Source organism: Periplaneta americana, chromosome 10 (genome assembly GCF_040183065.1).
Source record: "Periplaneta americana isolate PAMFEO1 chromosome 10, P.americana_PAMFEO1_priV1, whole genome shotgun sequence".
NCBI classification, from domain to species: Eukaryota; Metazoa; Arthropoda; class Insecta; order Blattodea; family Blattidae; genus Periplaneta; species Periplaneta americana.
This window is the reverse complement of record NC_091126.1, coordinates 179103502-179126368: the sequence shown is the minus strand read 5'-3', so window position 1 is coordinate 179126368 and position 22867 is coordinate 179103502. Positions and strand designations below refer to the sequence as shown.

Sequence of the window (22867 nt, the reverse complement as noted above, 5' to 3'; positions counted from 1 at the left end):
TTCTATTCAATATACAGGGTGTAACAATTTTAATGTTTAGAATTTCTGGAACATGTTCCCTGACACATTCTACATTGATTAAACCTAACATACCTATATCCGAAATTGAGAGGTTACAGAGATAACAGAGCTGGAAAAAATAGAACTTCTTGCAGCTCCAAGCATTATACCGTTCATACAAGGACTATTTTATGGCATTACTAAGTAGAGATACATAAACATTTGAAAATCAGTGAATGAAGGAAATTTTACTTTTAAGATAAATTAAATTACAATTGTTTAGGTTGCTAAGGAAACGAAATAGACAACAGTTTAAAATAACAGTTGTGGGAAAAATAAACCGTATTGTGACTAGTCTTTTTATTGAGTTTTGACCATTAAAACATGCCTTTTGTGTACACACATCAGGAATACGCCGACATAGTGTATGTGTATGGACTGTGTGATGGCAATGCAACAGCAGCTGTTTTGGCATATCAAGCACGGTTCCCAAATCGTAGGATTCCTAGTGCACAGGTATTTTCACGTGCCTATTGGCAAATTTCAAGAAGTACAGTGTTTGGAATATTAAGGACATTTTTTTTCAACTTTGCACTGCTTCTTTCATACTCACAAGTAGTTGATATTAAAATGTAATATGGTACTAATAAAAATAATGACATAGACATGTGACTTTCGGAAATTGGTGTTACTTCTTTCAGTATTCAGCGATAAAATTAAACTGAAAAATTTAACTTTGGGATGCAAATATTCCAAACTTATAGAACTTTGGATATAGGTATGTTAGGTTTAATCGACGTAGAACGTGTCAGGGAACATGTTCCTGAAATTCTAAACATTAAAGTTGTTACACCCTGTATTTCATTTATGAGTAGGTGTGCACGTGTATAGCATTCACAAATCACAAACGGTATCAGAATTTACAATCCTCGTAGTTTACATTTTAAAATCTGCAGTTTAATAAAAAAAATTAAATGTACAGTTTTCCAGCAAATACTCGAGAAAAATGACAGATAAAAAGGAATAGCAATAAAAATTCTAAGTTATACCCACTGAGTTTTTAAATCAGTCCAGTATACTCACAATGCGGAGTTCATGCTAGAACGTGTGTTATTTTTTTCTACATGTAAGTGTTTTGCCACGGAGTCTCATTAGGATATGGGTACACAGCTTCGTAAAGGACTTTGTCTTGTGGTGAAATGGAGCAACAGTGTGACTGAAGGAACTGTTCAAAATGTAGGACATGTGAGGAATGATGTTGCACTTCTTGTCTTCTTTTCTTCACTCTGGTTGGAATCATCTCGCCACAACTGTCTCATCATTCAATTTTATTTTTCCTAACATGAATATGTTTTTTACATAAGAAATAATACTTACTCTATCACTTAATACTCGCTCAGCATTGCATGCACTGACTGCGGACGGAATGCAGCTGTTGCAATTCAATAAGGGTGTTACTCTTTCCTTTCCTCTTTTGGGCATAACCCTGAGATTGAATCAAGTTTTGTTTTAATCAGTCATAATTACAATTTCAACAAAGAAAGCAAAGACATAAGGCACATAATGCTCAACATCTCAAAATTTTACAGAAATAAATTTAACATCACCATACATTAGACAGAGAAGTAACTTGTGGCTTTCAACATCGTCAAGTGCGATCGTTCTTCTTCTTGTACATCTATCTACATCCGATGCAACAGCTTCTTCCAAATCGACAAAGAGTGGTAATGCTGTCCTAAGATCTATCGGGTTTAGGGGTTCCATTCAAATAAAAACGCACACCATTTTTTCAACAAGGTATTGAGACATTAAAAATTTATTTTGTAAAAACGATTAATTAATAGCCATTAACATTGGATGGAAATAAAACTTTTAAGAAAACATAATACTCATGTGACTGGAGTAGAAAAAATTAAGGATGCTGCCTGCCAAATCCCTGTCTAGAGCTAAATTAAAGGTTGTGAATTGCGCACCTCTCTGAAGTTTGGTTAACACAGAGAACAGGCATCATCTAGAATATTGTGGTCTTCGATTCGTTTACTTTCGAGAAGTTTATATGATCCAAGACTTGCCTTTGGTCGACTCGACTCTACATAAGCTTTTAAACCCCACAGGCAATGTCACCATTGTCCCATTGCTCGAGAAGTCCGAGGAGAGGATGCGCGCCAGCGACCTCGGACTCTCGAGGCCGTCACAGTCAAGTCTATGGGGAGCAGGACAAAACCAGTGTCATGGCTTGTATCCTAAGTGAATACTACGGTACATCTGGTGAGACTAGTTTCTTTTTATCCCTACGTACAGATGCAAATCTCTATCAGTCAATGAGTTGATACTTTCTTTAAATTTATACTTTAACAGCCCATGGAAAGTTCTTATAAACTAATGCATATTTGCAACATCTAGAATTTGTTTCTCTTTATACAGACAGAAAATTGCAGCCACACAACAGATTTACAGAGTGAACTAGAGCACAAAGAGGGGCTTCTTCTCGAGAGAAGAGAAGCGACGGCCCCGACCTCGGGCCGCCGCCTCCTGACAAATGACCGACAGTGCAGCTTAAAATCGGCATCCGTGCTTGTCGGGCGGGGCTGCAACGACCCCACTACAATACGTAACTACACACTGCTCAACAACCCAGCCTAACAAAATGGCTTGCTCAGAGGAGTATTTTCAGATTTACAATATTGATAGTAACAACATTCAACAACTTGGTAAACTTTCTTCTTCAGAGCAGAAAATAGTAACAGTAACCACGGACACCCTGTGACATTTGGTATTGCTCTCGATTCCGCGTCCTCCCTCCTCGCGTCTCCAGGTCCGAGGCCCTGCTGTCCGCCCCGGGCTGGAGGGAGGGGAGGGAACATCTTCCTGCACTCCTTCGTTCACTGTTGCCGTGGTTACAAAAGTAATATTAACAGTGTCAACTTCAACATGATGATTCTAGTTGCTAGCAGGAACAAGAATTACACCAAGAGAAAGTCGATAACAAAACCTCTCAATTCAAAGACGAGAGGAGTCGGGAGGCCTGCACCGCACTGCACAGAGCCAGTTACTCCTGACTTGCTTCAAACAAGATTCAACATGAACTCTATCTACTATTTTGAATCCTGGCACTTGACTTTTAAATGAGGGGAGGCGAACAAATAAAAAAAATTAGAATTATTATTTTTAACACTGTTCAACATTGCATTCAAACAAGGCTATGGCCTCCCCTCTTAAAAGACACTTGGCATATGTCATAATCATTTTCTCTTCACCTTCAAGTTACGAGCTAAATTATTTTACAATAATTACATGAAGAAAGAACCAATGCTCGCTTGCTCGCGTCCTCAGTGTCACTGCAACTAACATACCTAATATTTGTCTTTTGGAAAATCAACGAGTTACACTTGCAGTTTCGTTTTTCTCCACATGCACTCACTCGATGCCGGATGGTTGGAGGTATAAAGATGAACGGACAACAGCCAGAGGCTCGGGAAAGGAAGATGGTTGGGGAAATAGTGAATTAGTCCTCCAACTCCAACAGACAGAACTTTAAAGTAATCGTGTGTTTGTTAAGTGTAGATCTTGCCATCATCAAAATTTGACGATAATATTGATAAAATTTGTTACGTCATTTCTCAAAAGAAGTTCCAGAGTCTGTTTCAGTAGGCTGTCACCAATTCCACAGGTGGTGCGTGTAACTAAATATTAATCGTATACACGAACACAAGCATGATGAAGTTCTCCTTTGGCCATCGTAACACCACCATCACTACCGTAACTGTCATCGCTGCCACAACCACCAACACCGTTGCCTCTGTCCCCGACAGTGTATCGGCATGCGCGGTGTCGATGGGACGGCATGGGATTACACTGCTGTCTCGGTGTGACTGTGAGACGACAAACGTTCCACGTCGATCTCGGGGATTGTTAACTCGTCCATGACATTATCGGCGTACTCAATGGAAGATGTCTGGGATAATCGCTTGCTAAGAGAAGACTGCTTTCGGAGAGCTTCGGCCAGGGTGGCACTGTCACCATATCGAGCGTCTAGACCCTGACGGAAAGCATTAACTACTCGTATCTGAAACCAACAACAAAAAAAGAAACGGGACAAATTAGAAATGGCCATTAGGTGTACAAGTGCGCTTAGCAAACAACAACATGCCCGGAGCTTGAACTTCACACAATGACCTCACAAGGCTCATGCTTCAGGTCATTCGTCCTACCATCCAAGCCAATGTGACCATCCAACAATCAAGATGGACCCATACTCTTCTCTGCGTGCTTAGTGTACTTCAATTGTTCAAGTGCCGTGCACTAAGAGTAAGGCTCCATACTTCACAGTATTATATATCTAAGTCACAATTATCTTATTATGTCATCTTCTACAACTTCAACTTTTGTTTAGTCATCCTTTTATCTAATTTCGACTGTCTTAAAAATTTAGTACTAAGAAAAATATATTCAATTATATATACATAATACTGACCATCATCCATACTTACCATGTCTCATTTTACATCTCGGTACAATTCTAAATAATGTGGAGAGAAAAGCAATTCACAATAAAATTTAACAATCCAACACTGTCCAGTAAAATCGTCAATGTGTAAGGTTTTGAAAAAATGAGACAACCAGAGCAAGTAAAAATATTAACCTTCTACACTCTTCAGATTTTAATTTCAAATGTATTTCTGCATCTGTGGTTCGTAACAGACTTACACGCTCAACATGACAACAGGAATTTTTGTTATCACTCGCAAGTTACTCATGTACATATACATGTATCTCTCATGGTAAGACAGTGGATTTTTGGTGAAAATGTTTTTTTACCCTATTTATTTGTCTCGGCAGACCATATACACTGTATATTTCTCATGTACATTTAAGTGGAAATGAACGTGATTTAAGATGTCCCACCATGCCTATAATGAAAAGAGAAATCATTTTTGCCAATTTTCTCAAGTGCATAATGCATCTGTATTGTAACTTAAATTTTGACAGAAAATCTGAGGCCAAATTCTTCCAAGTACACTCCTCTCAATCAGATAAAGAACCCTGTTTATAGCATAAAAACTAATATTGAGTGTGAAAATTTAGAATATTTATTGCTATTCTAGAATAGTGTTGTACTGTTGGTGAAACATCCAACAGAATTCTGTCGTGTAAACTTGCAGACATAGTAAATTTTACAAATGCTTTTCTTTTATTCCCAGTGGGAAAACTATTCATACTGAAAGCGAAAATGATATCTAACATTGTCAAACTATTTTACAGGAAGAAGAATTGACATTTCCTGTGGTGTTAGTAACAGAGACTGTGGCAAAACATACAACTGTGTCAATTAATGTACGGTAATAAATATGAAAGGGAACAAAAATAATACATGAAAAGAAATGGGAATCTCCAGCAAATCCATCAGAAATCACCGATAAATTTGATAACTTGGTATTATCTATTAATTCAAGTTGAACAGGTTATTCACTTTACTTTCATAATTCTTCATTCTGCCTTCGATCCGGTTACATTTTCATTTTAGGATAATACCTACAAGTAAATATTATGAACCTGTATGGAAAACATATTTTTAGCAAGACCCACTCACACAGAAATACTCTTCAAATTCCTTCCAGAGACCATCTCGTGAGTAGTGGATAGTATCGTGAGGCCAACTACAGTGTAAAAATTATGACAAAAGCAAATAAAAATAATAAACTGTACGAGTAGCTATATTTTCTTTACTTTTATTTCATAATGAATACTGTATTCTTAACTTTCTGTGTACTTGAAATAAATTTCAGGTTTACTGTTAGGCTTCTGGAACCTGATTGATGCAAAATAAATGTCTATTTCAGAATCTTTTTTTTTTTATTTTTTTTACATAGGTTATTTTATGACGCCGTATCATCTTAGGTTATTTAGCATCTGAATGAGATGGTGATAATGCCGGTGAAATGAGTCCAGCACTGGAAGTTACCCAGCATTTGCTCAAATTGGGTTGAGGGAAAACCCCAGTATAAACCTCAACCAGGTAACTTGCCCCAACAGGGATTCGAACCCGGGCCACTTGGTTTCGCGCCCAGACGCGCTAACCATTACTCCACAGGTGTGGACTCAGAATCTTCAACTTAATTTTTTGGACCTGAAGTCCCTTGATGTAAGTTTGCAACGAACTTCTTGCACTATACATGAAACATGGGTTAATGTTAAATCCTTCGTCCAACTCAAGACACAGTGAATGGTGTTTCATTTAATTTACATACTTATGGCCCCAACTTAATTCTTTCCATACATTTCATAAGATGTGTTCAATAAGTAGCAATTTTCTATTTTTTTTTATCTCAGTACAGTTACAAGCTGACTATTAACCAATTTTAACATTACACATATTCTATTATGTGGATAAAACATGTAATTTATTTAGGAAGGGGGTTTAGATATTGTAAGGAAATTGTTGATAAAGCACTGGTTTCATTTTCAAGCAAGTCAGGGTAATTGTAAACAAATGCTGTGAGAAACACAAAGCTGTCAATATAAAAATTTTAATTCGGTGAATATTGAAATTAACATATTGACTAACCTACAAAGCAGTTGGCGCCAAATAGAAGTATCTATTTAGTTGTGAACGAATGTTTTGTAAGAGTCTACAAAAAGAGTTCAGAAAGAATTTTGCTTCACCTTCATTTTTGGCTTTGTAAGTAAACGCACTGGTACAGTGCTATTTTTTAAGAATATGTTGTTTTTATGAGTAATGTATAGTAGTTAACATTTATTACAATGGTTTTGAGACCTTCCATAACCTCAGTTCATTAAGTTATGACGTGTTTATATTTGCCCCATAGTCTTAATTGCTTGGGGGGTAATTGTAAACATGAATTTGGTGTAATTGTAAACATGTTTTACTATGGTTCCAATGTTACATTTCGTACTTTTCAGTAATCAAAATGACAAGAAATTATATTAGAAAGAGACTTGCACCCAACTACACTGTAGACGATTTAGAGAGGGTTGTCACAAATGTGAAAAATGATAACTACAGTTATTGTGAAGCTCAGGAGAGGTACGGAGTTCCTATATCCATCATATATCATAGATTAAAGGGACGAAATGTACCAGTGATCAAAATTGGAACTAAAAGGAGTTCGCTCTTTCTTCAGAAACAGAACAAAAAATGTTCAGTGTCTGATAGCCCGTGCAAAAATTGGTCTTTACAATTACCCCCTCTCAAATGGGTAAATGTAAACAGGTGGTGTAAATGTAAATTAGCAATTAAAAGATGAAAAAAGTCAACTTGATTATTTGAACTCCATTTTCTGAGAAAAGAAGGGTCTAAAAATAATACAATTTTCTTTGTCATGCTTACTGTTACTGAGGGTTATGTAATGATGAAATATATTTTAAATTAGTGAAAAGTGTTTACAATTACTCTGGTTTACCCTAGCAATTTTTTTTTATCTCAGTGCAGGTATAAGCTGACTATTAACCGATTTTAACATTATACATCTTCTATTATGTGGATAAAACGTAATTTATTTAGGAAGAGGGTTTAGATATTGTAAGGAAATTGTTGATAAAACACTGGTTTCATTTTCAAGCAAGATGCTGTGGACCTCCGACCATACATGTTAATACTGAAAACAAGTTATGTATCCAGTTTATTGTAAGAGGAGACATGAGAATCTGATGACCAGAATGTTTTTTAATAGACGGGTATAGGAAAGTTTAATGCTACAGTAATGCTGGATTACCTGAATTTAAATTTTAATAAAGCATGTAAATAATAACACATATTAATCACAAAGCAAAGTGAAAAATTATTTACAATCACTTTACAATGTAGCACATGGAACAGACAAGATAGTAACTGTTACAAAATTGGAAATGTATACATCAAATCATTTAGAAAAACTGTGAACCAAATAAGTGGGAAAAACAATATTACACACTCAGGTGTTAACTGAAATGATGAATAATGAAAGTTGGTGTAAAATTTGAACTTAATTTATTTTTTTATAACTATTAGTTAAGGGGAACTTCCTGCCTCATCGCCTTCTGGAATTTGCCCTAATGCTAGGCAATGTAATCCGGTAATTATGATGCACGATAAAAAACAATAAGTTATGAAATGCAAGTTTTGACTAGAGCAAAAGAAAAGTTTGAAATGATGAACAATATCATTATGATGGACTGGAAATCAGACGCTCTATATCATTATGGAAGAGGATAGACATATGTACTTCATACCATTTGAAGAAATACATTCACATGGAGGTCATAACTCAAAACAACCAATTTTTGACTTACGCCCTTTTCATCACGCACCATAGAATTATCGTGATTATTAGGAAAGTTACGTTTAAGGTGGTTATAGTCTTGATGGTGATGTCATGGTCATGGTTATGATGATAAACTTGTGTAAGATTATGATGTGTCCGAAATATGATCATGTTTATAATAAACTAAAGATTTTAAAGTTTACAGTATCTGAAATATTCACATTACACAAATTCTAATCATCTCGTAATTTATTGCACTGAATTTTTTGAGAGACTGGTTTCTTATACGAAGTGAATTGCATTTATTTAATTGTGTGTGTGTTAATAATTACTCAAACTAAAATCAGCATTAATGAATAGCCGGTACTGCTGGCATGATGCAGCCAATCATTCAAATCTCCAGAAGATGAGCATGTTTCTGAGTATATGAGTGCTGTACTAATATGTCATCTCATCAAACAATATGAATATACTATGAAGTTGAAAGAAATCGTCATTAAATAGTAAATGTGAATGTTTGGGATGAAAAAAATCTCATAGTGCTTCAATTGTAAACATGTCAGATCAGAAATACACAGATCTTGCATATTAATCAAAATTAAATTTAAATGATCATATTTATTATATGGTCGCTTAAAAGAATTCAGACAAAGAAACTTTTAGATTTGTTGGCTCAATGCCTGAAGATGTACAGTTCTCCAAACCGAGGACGGGCTGACTCTTCATGATTAATAGTATGCTTTACATAACATTCACCTGCCTGCACGGATGAATCTAAAATCACATCTCTATCCTACACGTTAACACGCATCCATGACTGTTTGAAGATAATCGATATTAATTAACTATGCCCGCAAAATTATAATAGTTAAAAGTCAGATTAATGTATTAATTTTCCTTCATTAGCTACAGTATCGAATCATTTACAAGGTAAGTGCTCTCACTTTTTTCTGAACTTAAGGAAAAAGTCTCTATTTCTTCCCTCTCAGTGTCAGGAATTGATACTGTTTATAACGGTATTTAAATGAATTTTTATTGTTATTTGAATTCAGTTCCTTAGGCCTGTTACAAATATTCTGAATTTCATTGTTACTGTTAAAAAAAAGCACTCCATTTACAATGACATTATTTATTAGAACATAGTATTATTGAATTTCATTTATGGTTGGGAATGGAATAAAAATAAAATAAAACAAATCACCTCTGGTCAATTCATTTCAAAATAAAAATTAAAGGGTTTCTTTTAATTTGCTACCCGTATCATAAAAGAGCATCAGATTCGTATTTAGTAAGAATACATTTTTATAATATTTATCTATTATTTACAACAAATTAAAATTTGTCTTGCAGTTTTTAAGCAAGTTTCAAAACTAGTTCCAATAAGAACAAAATAGAATGAATTTAAATAATTCAATTAGGTATTAGCTTGTGTATCTGTCCTCTGGGTCTCGGACTGCGCAGTGTCTTGTATCTGGAACTATGAATATTTCAATGGCCCAATTTTTCTTTGGGTAACTGTACGTTATTTTTCGTAGCCACCAATGATTTGAAGTTTGTAGTTATTTTTTCAAGTGGCGAAGATATAAATGTTACAAATTTTTCGAATAATTTTAATTTTTATATAAAATTAATACAAATTTCAAATATGTGAATAATAGGCCTACACATGTATGTTTAAGTCAGCCCTGTATTGATATAATGACACAATGTGCTAGTTACCTACGGTACTTGTTGAAATGTGAACTGGAAGAAAAGGCACAATGTAGAAATATATCCCAGAGAAACAACACTTTTCAGAAGATGCATAGTTGTAAGCATTACCAACAAAAGCAATTTTACATTGTACTACAATTACTGTACTATCAAAAATGGCTAAATTATATCTCGAAAAACAAACTACAGTTACTGAATTTGCTGAACATATTCTAATTTAGTCTCCAACTTGTTGCTTTAATTCTTGGTTATAGCCCATTAAATCCAAAGAGATTATTCAATCTGTGTAAGATAACGAGATTACAGGTTTACATTGTCTAAATATGGTATTCTGGCAAAGAATCTTACAAGCCTTTACTGGAATTTAACACCTAATAAACAGAAATATTTCAAGAACTTACATCTACTCTTAGTAATACCACTGCAATAAAATACATAATAATTACCTGTTACTGAGAGCTTAACTTCCGAGAACAAAACATTTTCAATTGGAAGTGATACTTTTCAAGGATAGTCTATAATTATCTTTCATGTAAATATTCGTAGCCTCTTTTATCATTTTATCACCCATTAAGCAGTGATTATTTATTTCACCTTCACTCCTAATATATCAGTTGCTATCATATCTAGACAAAAGAATGACGATGATTACCAGTATTAGTACAATGTTGGGTAAACTGTATAGTTCACTGCACACGTTCTGTTTATTCTCAATTATTTAGTAAAAGTGCTTTTTCTGACTAGCATGGTGTTCTTTGTGTTTTATAAATCCCTTGTTGAAACAGCAGGTAATACCTCACACCTCTTATTGCTGTACGCATGTATGTATAGAAACATACTTATATATAATCAACATTAAACAGGAAGTGTTGCACATTCAAACTAAGCATTAACACAATAATTATGACACTTATTCTGGACCTGCTATATTAAATCCAGTTTACTACTTATATCTGCACATGCAAAATGCATGCACGAACAACATCCATGCCACACACGCACACACAGAAACCAAGAAAACATTTCTAAAAATTCTTATGTCTACATTAACACAATACCTGTGGTTTAGCATTATCACTCAACTCAAACGTTTGGGATAACTGAGAATAAATAATGAACCTTCGAATTTAAGCAAACATAATAATGTTTACTTTATGTGCCTATACTTAAAGAAAAAGTCTAAAGTCGCAGTTACATGATCTATTATGGATAAAAATCTCAACACTCGTTTAATTTATTACTTCCATTTTCAAATGTGAAGATGCAGTTAACGGCTTCTGAAATGTTTGTGTTTTTCATTTAAAAGTGTTCAGGTACCCAAAGATTTCAATCACCTTAATGTCATATCAGTTTTAGTCACATTTCTTACTTGAAAAGTATATGATCTGAATTTCAGAATTATTCTTTTCATATTCCATGAAATTTATTTATGTATTTGTACACAATCTCTTTTACAGATACAGATTATATGTAACAAATTCTCTTTCAAATTGGGCACGGTGACCAATGCAGTCTCATCATGAACTAGCCCAAGTTTACCCAACATCAATATAACCATTACTTACTAAATTCTTGTACACACTCAAACCCAAAGAAGGTTAATACAGAAATATAGAATGCTGTCATTATGTTAGCAGACCAACAAACAATAAAATATATTAAAATAACACAAATACAACTTAATTAACCTTTCTATACGAAAGTCGTTATATTGTAATAGTTTTTAATGACTACATTAATATATAGTCTTCTTTTGCCTTGTCAGTACTTCACTAGCATACATCATATATTTCAATCAAATATATGCAATCCAAATACAGCCATTCATGTTTTTTTTTATTTATGTCTTTTTATTATATTTAAATGCAAAATTGTTACAATTTGGTTTTTTTATATTTCCTCAACCCTCAACTAGACACAACATAGAGTGATACCGTCATAAAAATGTATATTAGAAAATCTTAACTATTATCTGTAAAATATCATGTGCTATCCACAATAGCTCACTGAGTATTGTTCAGACATTATGATGATACTGTAAACATCACTATATTTTAATGCATAACCTATTTCTGTGTTTAAGTTCAATAACGAAGCATGCTATAGTAAAAGTTTATTTTGAATCAGGTACCTAAACGTGTCAGAGAAAGTAAACGCAATAAAAATACGGTAAATATCACATTTGTTTACATTGTGAATTAAAGTCTTTAAACTGTTACTATACACTGTGTATGTGCGTCACTTTTACTTAATTGCACTCTCTTCCTCAAAAGTAATATTAACTTCAGTAATTACTGAAAATCATTTTAAGATAAAAGAAACAAGATTATGGCGATCTTAATATTCATGTTCTCCTAATCTAATTATGCAAATAAAGGGTAGGTATTGAAAACTTAAACTTTTTTTTATGCTTCATGGACACACTTAAGTGATTGTTCAAACGAAAATGTAAGTTCTCATAGTATTTCAAGATGGGGTTGGTTACTATTTCTAATTTCTTGTACTTATTAATGCAAATTTAAAAGTAAATTACAAGTACACAAAATCTCTTACTGACATTACAAAACCAGAGTAACTTACTTCTAAGTATCTCTGGACATAGCATCGAAATGTTTCGTTCAGCGTTGGTTAGACCTAACAATTTAATGATGATTTTTTTTTTAAACTGCAACATACTGGCACACACAATAACAGAATAAGCTACAATTTATTTCCACGTTAAAAGTATCAGTAATTAAAAAAATGTACGTGTAATTATGAATTACTTTCTGTCGTGATATTTAATAAATTGAAATATTTATGCAGCTATTTAGTTATGCTACAAATTTAAACATTACCTGTACTGGTACCATCGAATTTATGTTGTGTAATAATAGCCTATTTGAAGTGAATCATTTGAAAATAACAACAAAACAGAGCAATATTACTGTCATCCTAAACTTAAGAACATTACTCTATTTGTTTAAACGTGGAAGAACCTTCCTAAATACTAGACAAAGGCCATTATTTTGTATTTTAAAATATTATCAGTAAGACAGAGATCAAACTAATTTCTTCCCAGTGATGTCAAGCTCGGCTACTAGTGGCAGCGGCCACAGGTTTGCCACGAGCTGCTAGCACAGTGCTTTGTAACAACTTGAAGTCTAAGAAAAGACTGTGTCTAAATCCATAGACATGATCCGCGCTGAATTCCCTACTTTGCCTACATTTTTTAATAAACGTAGAATGAGAGAATGTGTTCTTATGTAGGGTTGTAGCAAATAATATAGGCTACAATGCTGAGTAGGCAAACAATATTTCTTTATAAGAAAGTACAATATAAAACGACATTACGAGTTGAAACACTAAGTGGACTATGAAGGATTTGATGGAGAAGAACGAGTTGTTCTAGTAAAATGTCTAAAAGTGGATAAATATGATGTAAGTAGTTCGCTGACACTGTGAGATATTACAATTATTTGTATAACAAGTTAAATGCTATTTACCATAGTTGTACAGTTTTAAAGCTCATGGATAGCACATTTAAGCTTATTTACTGTTGTACAATCCTAAGAGGAAACTAAAAATGTGTTTCATAGAATCATAGTTAATATAAATAAAAAAGTCGTACCAGTAATAGGTAACATTAATGACTGGGACCTGAATTTCGATGTCCCACAGAAATATAAAACTGATCACTAAATTTATACTAGAGTTTGAAGGAAATGATCACAAATTTAGAGAGAGTGATATAAATAAACATTAATTATTCCGTAATGTACACATCTTTCCATTATAATATTAATGTTTATTATACATTCCCTGCTATGTACCGTATTTTCCATGGCCTAAGACGCACTTTCTCTTTGAAAATAGTTGTGAAAAGCATGGTGCATCTTATGCATCGATACTAACTTTGTGAATGGGTGAAAGCTTCATGGGATTCTGTAAAAACTGAGATAACCTGTCGGTTAGCACACTGTTCTTAAAATGTTTATATATATATATATATATATATATATATATATATATATATATTCGTAGAACACGAAGGTGTATAGTGTTGATGCTGTGAGAGCAAGTTATGAAGTAGCTACCATGATTGTCGCAAGACATGGAACTTATTCAGACAGATAAATAATCAAGGACTGCATTTTAGCAACAGCAAAGAATGTATGTCCCAATGAATCTTCGAAGTTCGAGACCATAATCTTGTCACTAAATACTGTAGCTAATCGTACACAAGAAATTTCCCTGGTCTTACATTCACACAAGGGAATGTGATCGTCACAGAACACTGAATGCAGGTACGATTGAATTATCGTCTGCTTTACGTCATCTGCCCTGAGTCTGGTACCATGCTTTGTGTAGGTTTATGGTGGCACTGAGTTTGACATCACTGAGGTAGACCTTCACCCATAGGAGGTTACAAAATCGATCAATCAATGATGAGGATGATGATGAAATGAAAAATGGTGTAAGACTATTTTAGGAATGGGTAACTGAAATCTTTCAATTTAACAGAGGTGTCTAATAGTGAATTAATATTTAAAAAAATAATGAAAGGTCATTCCTTAATTAAGACAAGTTCTTGCTGTGAATAGACTTGATATTCTACTGATACAGAGTTTCTTTGTATTCTTTAATATTGGATAAGATTTGATCATTCAATTCGGAAAAGGTGGGTCAAAAAGTTTCTAAATACAGCAGTGTTTGTAATCTCTATCTGAACCATGGACCACTAAGACGAATTTAACTTGTTTTTCAATGAGACTGTAGCACAGAGGATGAGGGTACATCATTTATATATATATATATATATATATATATATATATATATTCATAATGCATCAATTAATATTAAATAATCATAAATACATACTGTTGAATCACTACTAACTGTCTTATTTGTAAATTAAACCAGCAAAGTTTGCAAACGTGGTTGACAATCAATAAAGAAATATTTGTTACATATTTTTTAACCCTTTTAAACTTCATTTTCAGGATTTCATGGACACAGTAATGCAGTGTCAAATTCCTTTTTCAAATTTTAATCGAAATAAAAGTATGAACCGTCAATTGATGACATGGAAATAAAAGTAACTAAAACATTAGTAAGAAAGGTGAAACTAAAGTAGTTTAAGAAATCACTTCATGATAAGTACACTAATACTTTCAATTTTTCATACCAATACTCTCCTTCCAAATTAACCTACCACTGACTATTTCCTTTTCTACCACAAACAAGAATTAGATACTCTGAAAGAATTTGAGAATGAATTCAAAATTACAAATTTTATTAGATTTCTGCTAATTCAATTATTGATCTTCTAATGCAAATCAGTTTTTAATTAACTAAAGTTTATGGTGATTATGGTATGTGTGCTAGTATAAGAGAATTTAAATTTCCACCATCAATTGACATTTCTTCTGTAAATAAAATATCCTAACATGAACATAATTCGATTTTACCCAGTACATGAGTTACTGCATTAGCTAGTCTTTCCAGTCCTGACAAATGATTGCATCTGTGACGTCTTGTTCACCAACATTTCGTGTTTTATTCTTCGCCTGTGTTCTTCATGTTGAAAGTAAGTATACTCATTGTCGCCTCTGAAATAGTTTAATGCCTTGAGACTGCAAATTAAAGATGGTGATATTCATGATCAGGTGACCTAAACCACAAAAATTCTATATACATTTCTATGACTAAAATATTTAAGACATTTCGTTCTAGTGAAACAAGTTCAATTTCATATTCCCTCGTTTAAAACACCTAAAATATAATATCAATGTTATAGTACTTAATACTTTTGTGACAGAAAATTTTTTATCTCTTTTGAATCATATAACCAAATATTTACTTCTGACTTTGACTGCAAGGATAGCATTGTCTAAATTGATTCTTGAAAACGAAAACAGGTCCAGATTATGGTAAGTATGTAATTAACAAGTGTCTAGATATTCAATCAGAGATAAATAAAAAGTCACCTCTAACATGAATGTATCAACAAGCTTTGTTCATTTTGGTGTTTATGAGAAAACATGAGAGGAGATAAAACTTACACTGCTCGAGGAATAATCTCCATTGATATAAATTTGAAGTTATGAACAAACTTCAAAAGTAAATTAATAGACCTGAGACAAATTTCATAATCTGAAGAACTGAATAATCATGTTGTTTATATCTATAACATAATGTAAAATACTAACAGTGATGATTCTCGCACATAACAAGAACACTTCCTGTTACCATACAGGTATTCTGGGCATACGTCCACCAGAAAGCGCCACTTTTCTTTGTGTTGTGTGCATTTACAGTTGATTTTTTTTCAATGTCAAAGTTTTGTCTCTCTGTAGAAGTGTTCATTCGTCTCTGACTAAATTTCCAGTGATGATTGTCATAACATGCTGACAAGGTTTGTCTTCCCACAGTTGAAGCAACGAATCTTTTCACTCCTGAAACATCTTTCCAGCAAGATGCAGCTCATCTCCACTATACACGAATGTTCGAGCCCTTCTTGACAAAGTGTTTCCTAACAAGTGGTTTGGTTTCCCAGGGCAACTCTTTAGTCTCCATGATCTCCAGACTTTTATGAACATTTTGTCAAGGATCTTGTGTATAGAACTAAACTGCACACTAGCCTTGAATTGGTGGAAAGGATAATGCATATGCTACAGATAGTTATTCCTGACATGCTACAGAGAGAATAAGAAGAGATGGTCTATCACTTGAACTTTTGCATTCTTCAGGATGGCAGACATGTTGTAAACTGTAGACCATAATTAGTGTACATTCACTATAATCTGTTTAAGTTCTTTTCTGACCGTTACATTACATTTTCAATCTCATTAATGATTGTTTCATTCATTACTACATGAAAAAAATGGCTTCTTCTGGCAGGAATACCTAATTGACTGTATGTCCCAAAATAGGTTCCTTCCAGCATAGATGTATATCACATCCAAAAATTATCCAAATCAGTAATTTTCCGAGTGATCAACTATTTATGAAAGATCCAGCATTCCACTTCTTAAAGGAGTAATTTTCTGAGACACATTCATTTGCTGAATTCTCTACAAATAAAATAGTTATCATAAACAGAATAGTTAATCGTATAACCTCTTAAATATTAATTTAAAATTTCGTTCATATATGAGGAATGCATTTTCTGGAAACCCAAAACAGCTGAAAAATTGAAAATATGTTTCATTACTTTTGAATTTTGGCAGTTGTTGAAGCATTTCATTTAACGATACTTTCATTTTCAGTATCAAAATTTAACCTATGCAAGAAATGGTCAATAAATTTTTCCTGGAGGGTCCATCAGGGACATAGTTCTATAACATGGGCCCGGCCTCCCAGAAGAATCCATAGTAAGGATTTTATCACCCTTTAAACTCTATCGTCATTGGTCATGTTTGAGTTGACATTATGGTACTCACGACATCAGTAAGGATAACTATATGAATTACAGAAATTTAATTTTAAATTTTAGTATTAATGGGAGGTGTATTCAATGCAATTTAGCATCATGGAATCACAGATTTAGCATTTTACTTTACTTTTAAGATGAACATGTGCTACTTGCTCAAAGAAGCACTGTGACGGTGCAAGAAAACGGATTTCGAAATTTTCGCGGAAATAATTGTTCTGAGTATCCTTGATACCGAAAAACTGTTCTAGTCATGCATCTGTCTTCCTGTATGTCCATTCCTTTTGTTCATGCACAGGGAAATTTCCTGAACTACTGGGCAAATTTTGATGTACATTATCTGCAAGTGAATTCATTAGGAAATTATGAATATGGAATGTTGTCTACAGAATTGATACCGGTAGCTGCAATTGAAAACTTTATCAAATGAAATTTCATATATTAAGTTACCTACATAAATTGGTTCAAAAAATCAATATAATCTTCCTGTCATGGAACAGAGTAAAATTATATATTATAATGCTAGGGATCGATAGTGGGCTCATCAGACATCCCCGATTCCCGGAGATAGTCCCTGAATTCATACTGTTGTCACTAGCTAAAATCTGTCACTTCTCAAAGTGTTTTCGTTTTCAAACGCCATTTTATTTTATTATTAAGTTAATATCTTAACAGTTACTTATATCATAGGCTATCTCGTTAATATATTGTAATAAAGAATTGGAGACAGTCAAAATTGTTGATAGTTAATACATTTCCCCACTATATGGTGGGAAGAGTGTGCTCGTAGTTTTTCTACACCTCTAATGCATAGACTACACTGCACTGCTTCATTCTTACTTCCGATTTAAAGAAAGGGCTTTAAATAAAGATACGAAAACGAAATTGTATGTAAGAGCAGTACATGTTGGATAGGTAGCCAATGACAGTAATCAAGCTAAACAAGGCGAGTTTTTGTATAGTGTATCTTTGTGTATGTAATGTAAAGATGTCAAATCAGAAAGATAAAAAGCATACCTAATATGTATTGCAAGTCATATACTTTTTAAAGAAATTTTTTTTAAAGTGTTGTTATGTGAAACTTCCTTCATTATTATCAGTGGCAGACGAACTTCTGTTACCAAACACATGGCACGAAAAGACATAAAAGTGTTGTGCTCACTCATAACGGCTGCTATAAACTGTCCACTTATTTCAAAAGTGTTATCCCGAACAAGAGTGACATGGCAATTGCACTACAAGAAGATACTTTTATATTCAATACCATAGCACCATTGGAGTTTCAAGTCCATGGATTGTACATCTGGCCTAGTGAAGAAGTTCTATGGAACAAAGACCACAAGTTCCAGGACGAAAGTGGAAGCAATTGGTTTTCTCAGCTATATATGAACATAAATGTGGATTTCACAACATTCAAAAGTACCGGTAGGTGTAAAACAGTTCAATCCATAAACTTTTCCATAACATGTCTGGAATTTACAACAAGTCTTACTTCTACACAAGGCATAAAAAAAAAGATTCACTCATCGGAAAAATGAGTGGCTTAAGGCTTACTTTTATACAAGGTATAATAAAAAACATTCACTCGTCAGAAAAATAAGTAGCTTTATGTCAGAATAGTTTTTTTTTCAATCTCGTAGTAATTTAATTTAATTTAGTAATAATAATAATAATAATAATAATAATAATAATAACAACAGAAGCAACATGAGAAACAACAGAAACTAATGTAGTGATTGTACTGTGGACCTGATTAATGTCCCCAGATTTCAGGTAAAATATTTATTTTTATTTTATTGGCTTATTTTACGACGCTGTATCAACATCTAGGTTACTTAGCGTCTGAATGATATGAAGGTGATAATGCTGGTGAAATGAGTCCGGGGTCCAGCACCGAAAGTTACGCAGCATTTGCTCGTATTGGGTTGAGGGAAAACCCCGGAAAAAACCTCAACCAGGTAACTTGCCCCGACCAGGATTCGAACCCGGGCCACCTGGTTTCGCAGCCAGACGCGCTGACCATTACTCCACAGGTGTGGACCAGGTAAAATATCTGATAACCTTAGCTTATGTGAGGGCAGCAATGAAGCTCTGGGTTCTTTAAAAGCTGTGTATGTAATGTATGTATTTGTAAATACATAACTAGTCAGCAGAAATGTGTTGTTAAAATCATTCTACCAGATCACAAATAATTCGAAAACCAGGCAAGAAAGCAGGCCTATCTTGTATCACTTTTATAAAGACTCCCTAGGTACAGTACATGTGGGTAAAAAATACTGTTTTAGTCATGAACTTTAACTGTCTGTTTTGGCCATACCCTTGGTTACTTCACTTAACACCAATTTTCGTAAACAGGAAAATAATAAATATATGCTATTACAATTTAATACACCTATATATTTTGTGCATTCAACATTACATTCACCTATTTAACACATACAATTTATTAAGTCGGATATCAGACTCTTTATCTTCTATGAGTGCTCAATAAACCTTTACCTACTATAAACAGATAAACAGGAATGTTACTGCCAACATGATAAAAGAACTGAATTATCGGGAAGTGTAAAACACATGAGAGAGTATATATACGGTAGGTAAATACACATACATACTGCAGGAAGTTAATAAAATATACCGTATTTAATCATTGTATCTGAACAGATTTTACTCTGTACTTCAGTGATACTAACTAAATGTGATAGACACAAGTCTTCAGTTTTTAACACTGCAAATTATTTACTCTTTAGTGTTAACAACTGAAACAGACTGAAAATTATAGCAAATTAAAATCTATTAAGGAAATCAATGGGGTTGGAAAACTTAGTTCATAATTCAAACCATCAAATGAGAATGTGGAAGAACTTTATTTAAGATTTTTTTTTTGTCAGAATAAACATATCTATATTTGATAAATAATCACTGAAGATTTATACTGTTAGTTTGAGCACAAATATATTTAGAAAATGCTTGCAATGATTCTGGAAATTCATGTTGTAGGCTATTGCTAAAAAACTGATCCTCTCCTGGATGTTGTGAACAATGTGGTCATGGAAAACTTAATGTACTTCGATAAAATTATTCGTCTCATATGGTCGAAATGTGTTTTTTAAGAAATTAAAAAAAAAGTTTAATTTCGCATTTGTAGGCCCATATACTCATTGCCTCTCTCAACAATGCAAATAGACAATTAAAATCTATTTTTTGTTAAAAAAAAATTTTTAAATAAGCTGACAAGCAAACATACTGATGGGGGCAGGTAAAAAAGTTAAATTTTTTTCTTCCACCATGTTAATACTGTCAAAAGAAGTGCTTATACAAATTCTGGCCACTCGACCGCAATTACGAGGCCGTCCAGAAAGTGATTTTCCCTGGGGCCATTTACAGAACGAAGCACAATTGCATGGAAAGAGTTACTGAAACAGATACAGCAATTGTTGCACTATTTGTCAACATATTTCCACTGGAATTGAGACATTTGTCAAACCATGGGATCAATTTTTGTATCCTTGTATCTGGAAGTCAGCCACATGGAATCGGAAGCAGCATTTAACAGATGTTTGCAACTCTCTGTCGATCCCATGATATGACAAATGTCTCAGTTCCAGTGGGGTATATGTTGAAAAATAGCTCAATAATTGCTGTGTCTGTTTCAATAAATTTTTCCAATGAAATTGTGTTTTCTTTCTGTTAACATCCCCTGGCGAACTTTTTTTTTTTTACAGCCCTCGTAATTGTGGTCCAGTGGCCAAACTTTGTATAAGCACTTCTTTTCACATTATTAACATGGTGAAAGAAAAAAATTAACTTTATTTGCCGCCATCAGAATGTTTGCTTGTGAGACAAGTCCTAGGTTGTTTCGATGCACGGTTCTCTATCATCAGTTACAATGATCAAGTTTGCAACTACCGATTATTGTGGTATGCAGTATAAGTTGATATACTTCTGAATAATGTTTCATAAAATTTGTGCACTTTACAAGTGTTTGAGAATTTCAAAATAGTCTACGCACGACGAACTGAGGAACAAACATACCTGATAAATATATTTGAAAATATGACATTCAAGTGAAAGGATAATTCCTGGCATGAACGTTTCGTCACAAGGACTTTTTATGGTTAATTGGTGCTAATCAACAAATTCATCAATAATGTCCTTTCCTTTGCAACAGACACATTTTCCAACATATCGATTTCAAACAAAGGACTTATTAAATTTAAAAACTTATAACAGGTTCATAAAAGTGAGATGTAAGTATTGCTTTTAAGAAGTTTCTTTATGTATTGCCGTTGTATGTGAAATTACTGGAAATTAGACTAATTTATGATTTAATCGTAGGCCAGCATTTAAAATCAGGTAAAATTTTCACATACAAATGCAATGCATGAGTAGAGCTTCACTACACTGCAGTGCAGTATGTGCAGTTGTAATTGATTATTTAAGGATGCTAGCATTGGTAGAATAAGAGAGAGATTAGTATTTGGTGAGTTCAGCCCGACTTGCAAAGATGCCAGATTTCGAGAACAGTAAATAGTAATGGGAAGAAAGGGCAGGGGAGGGGTGCACAGGAGAACAGCGACCATATACATCGAGTTTTCGACAACAGTTCTTACCAATTTAGAGTCCCTCTTAATCTAAAGTCTCCTCTGTAAGATCTGAATATACACCACATTGAAGCCACAAACTTTGAAGTTGCACGTCCTACTTGCCGTTGTCTTTTAATAGTACTTTGATAACCAGGTTTCCTCTTAGAAATCGCATGCATTTTTTGCACTAACCGAGAACTAAGAAATTCTGTATCCATATTTGCAAGAAATTCTGTTTTGATTTTCCTCACTAAACTAAAAATTCGTAGTTGGGAGAATTGCTGTGTGAAACAAGAACTGGCATCACCAGACTGCTTAGAAAAGTGTACTTTCTTGTTTCAGACACATCCGTCATCTTTGAAATTTCAAACCATATTTTATCAATCCTTTTATCCTGGTCGAAAGAAAAAGTTTCAAACTGGAAATGACTAAACTCTGTTCCTAAGGATTCGATTTCTTCTATTGTCAGAGCCTTAGGAAACTAGTCAGCCATATATTCAACAGATGGAAAAGTTTTTGTTTCGCTGGAAAAAAAAATCGACAACTTCAGCATGCTCTAAAATTTTTTCTTTAATTGACCACTTTTTAAAATAATGTATTCACATATTTCTGTGTAAAACATGAGAAAAAAGCTTTTTCAACCCATTTTCATTCACAGAAACTTTCTTTCATTTGTATTCTGGTGGTGTGGTAGAGAAGGCCTGATGGCCTTAACTCCGCCATATTGAATGAATGAATGAATGAATGAATGAATGAATGAATAAATGAATAAATGAATAAATAAATAATCACGTATGCCCTGATCTTTGTTCCGCTTTTCTGGAACTTCCTACACAGCCATCAACATAGCTAAGGCACTTGGCTACCAATCCGGAGTTGTGCTTGGGTCAGG

General features: G+C 33.6%; 1 protein-coding gene across 7 annotated transcripts in view; it reads right to left on the bottom strand.

Annotated features, from left to right (window-relative positions):
- Positions 1 to 1311: 1311 nt before the first annotated feature.
- The window catches only part of PMCA (plasma membrane calcium-transporting ATPase 3), an 805979-nt gene continuing 784423 nt past the window's right edge, over positions 1312 to 22867 (bottom strand). For 3 of the 7 annotated variants that reach the window (XM_069838535.1, XM_069838541.1, XM_069838542.1), the window contains one exon: positions 3907 to 4066. In XM_069838535.1, coding sequence (XP_069694636.1) covers positions 4053 to 4066 — 14 coding nt within the window. In that variant the 3' untranslated portion in view covers positions 3907 to 4052. Of the gene's footprint in view, positions 4067 to 22867 lie in introns of all 7 variants that reach the window. The other 4 variants (XM_069838536.1, XM_069838538.1, XM_069838540.1 and 1 more) reach the window with 3 other exon arrangements.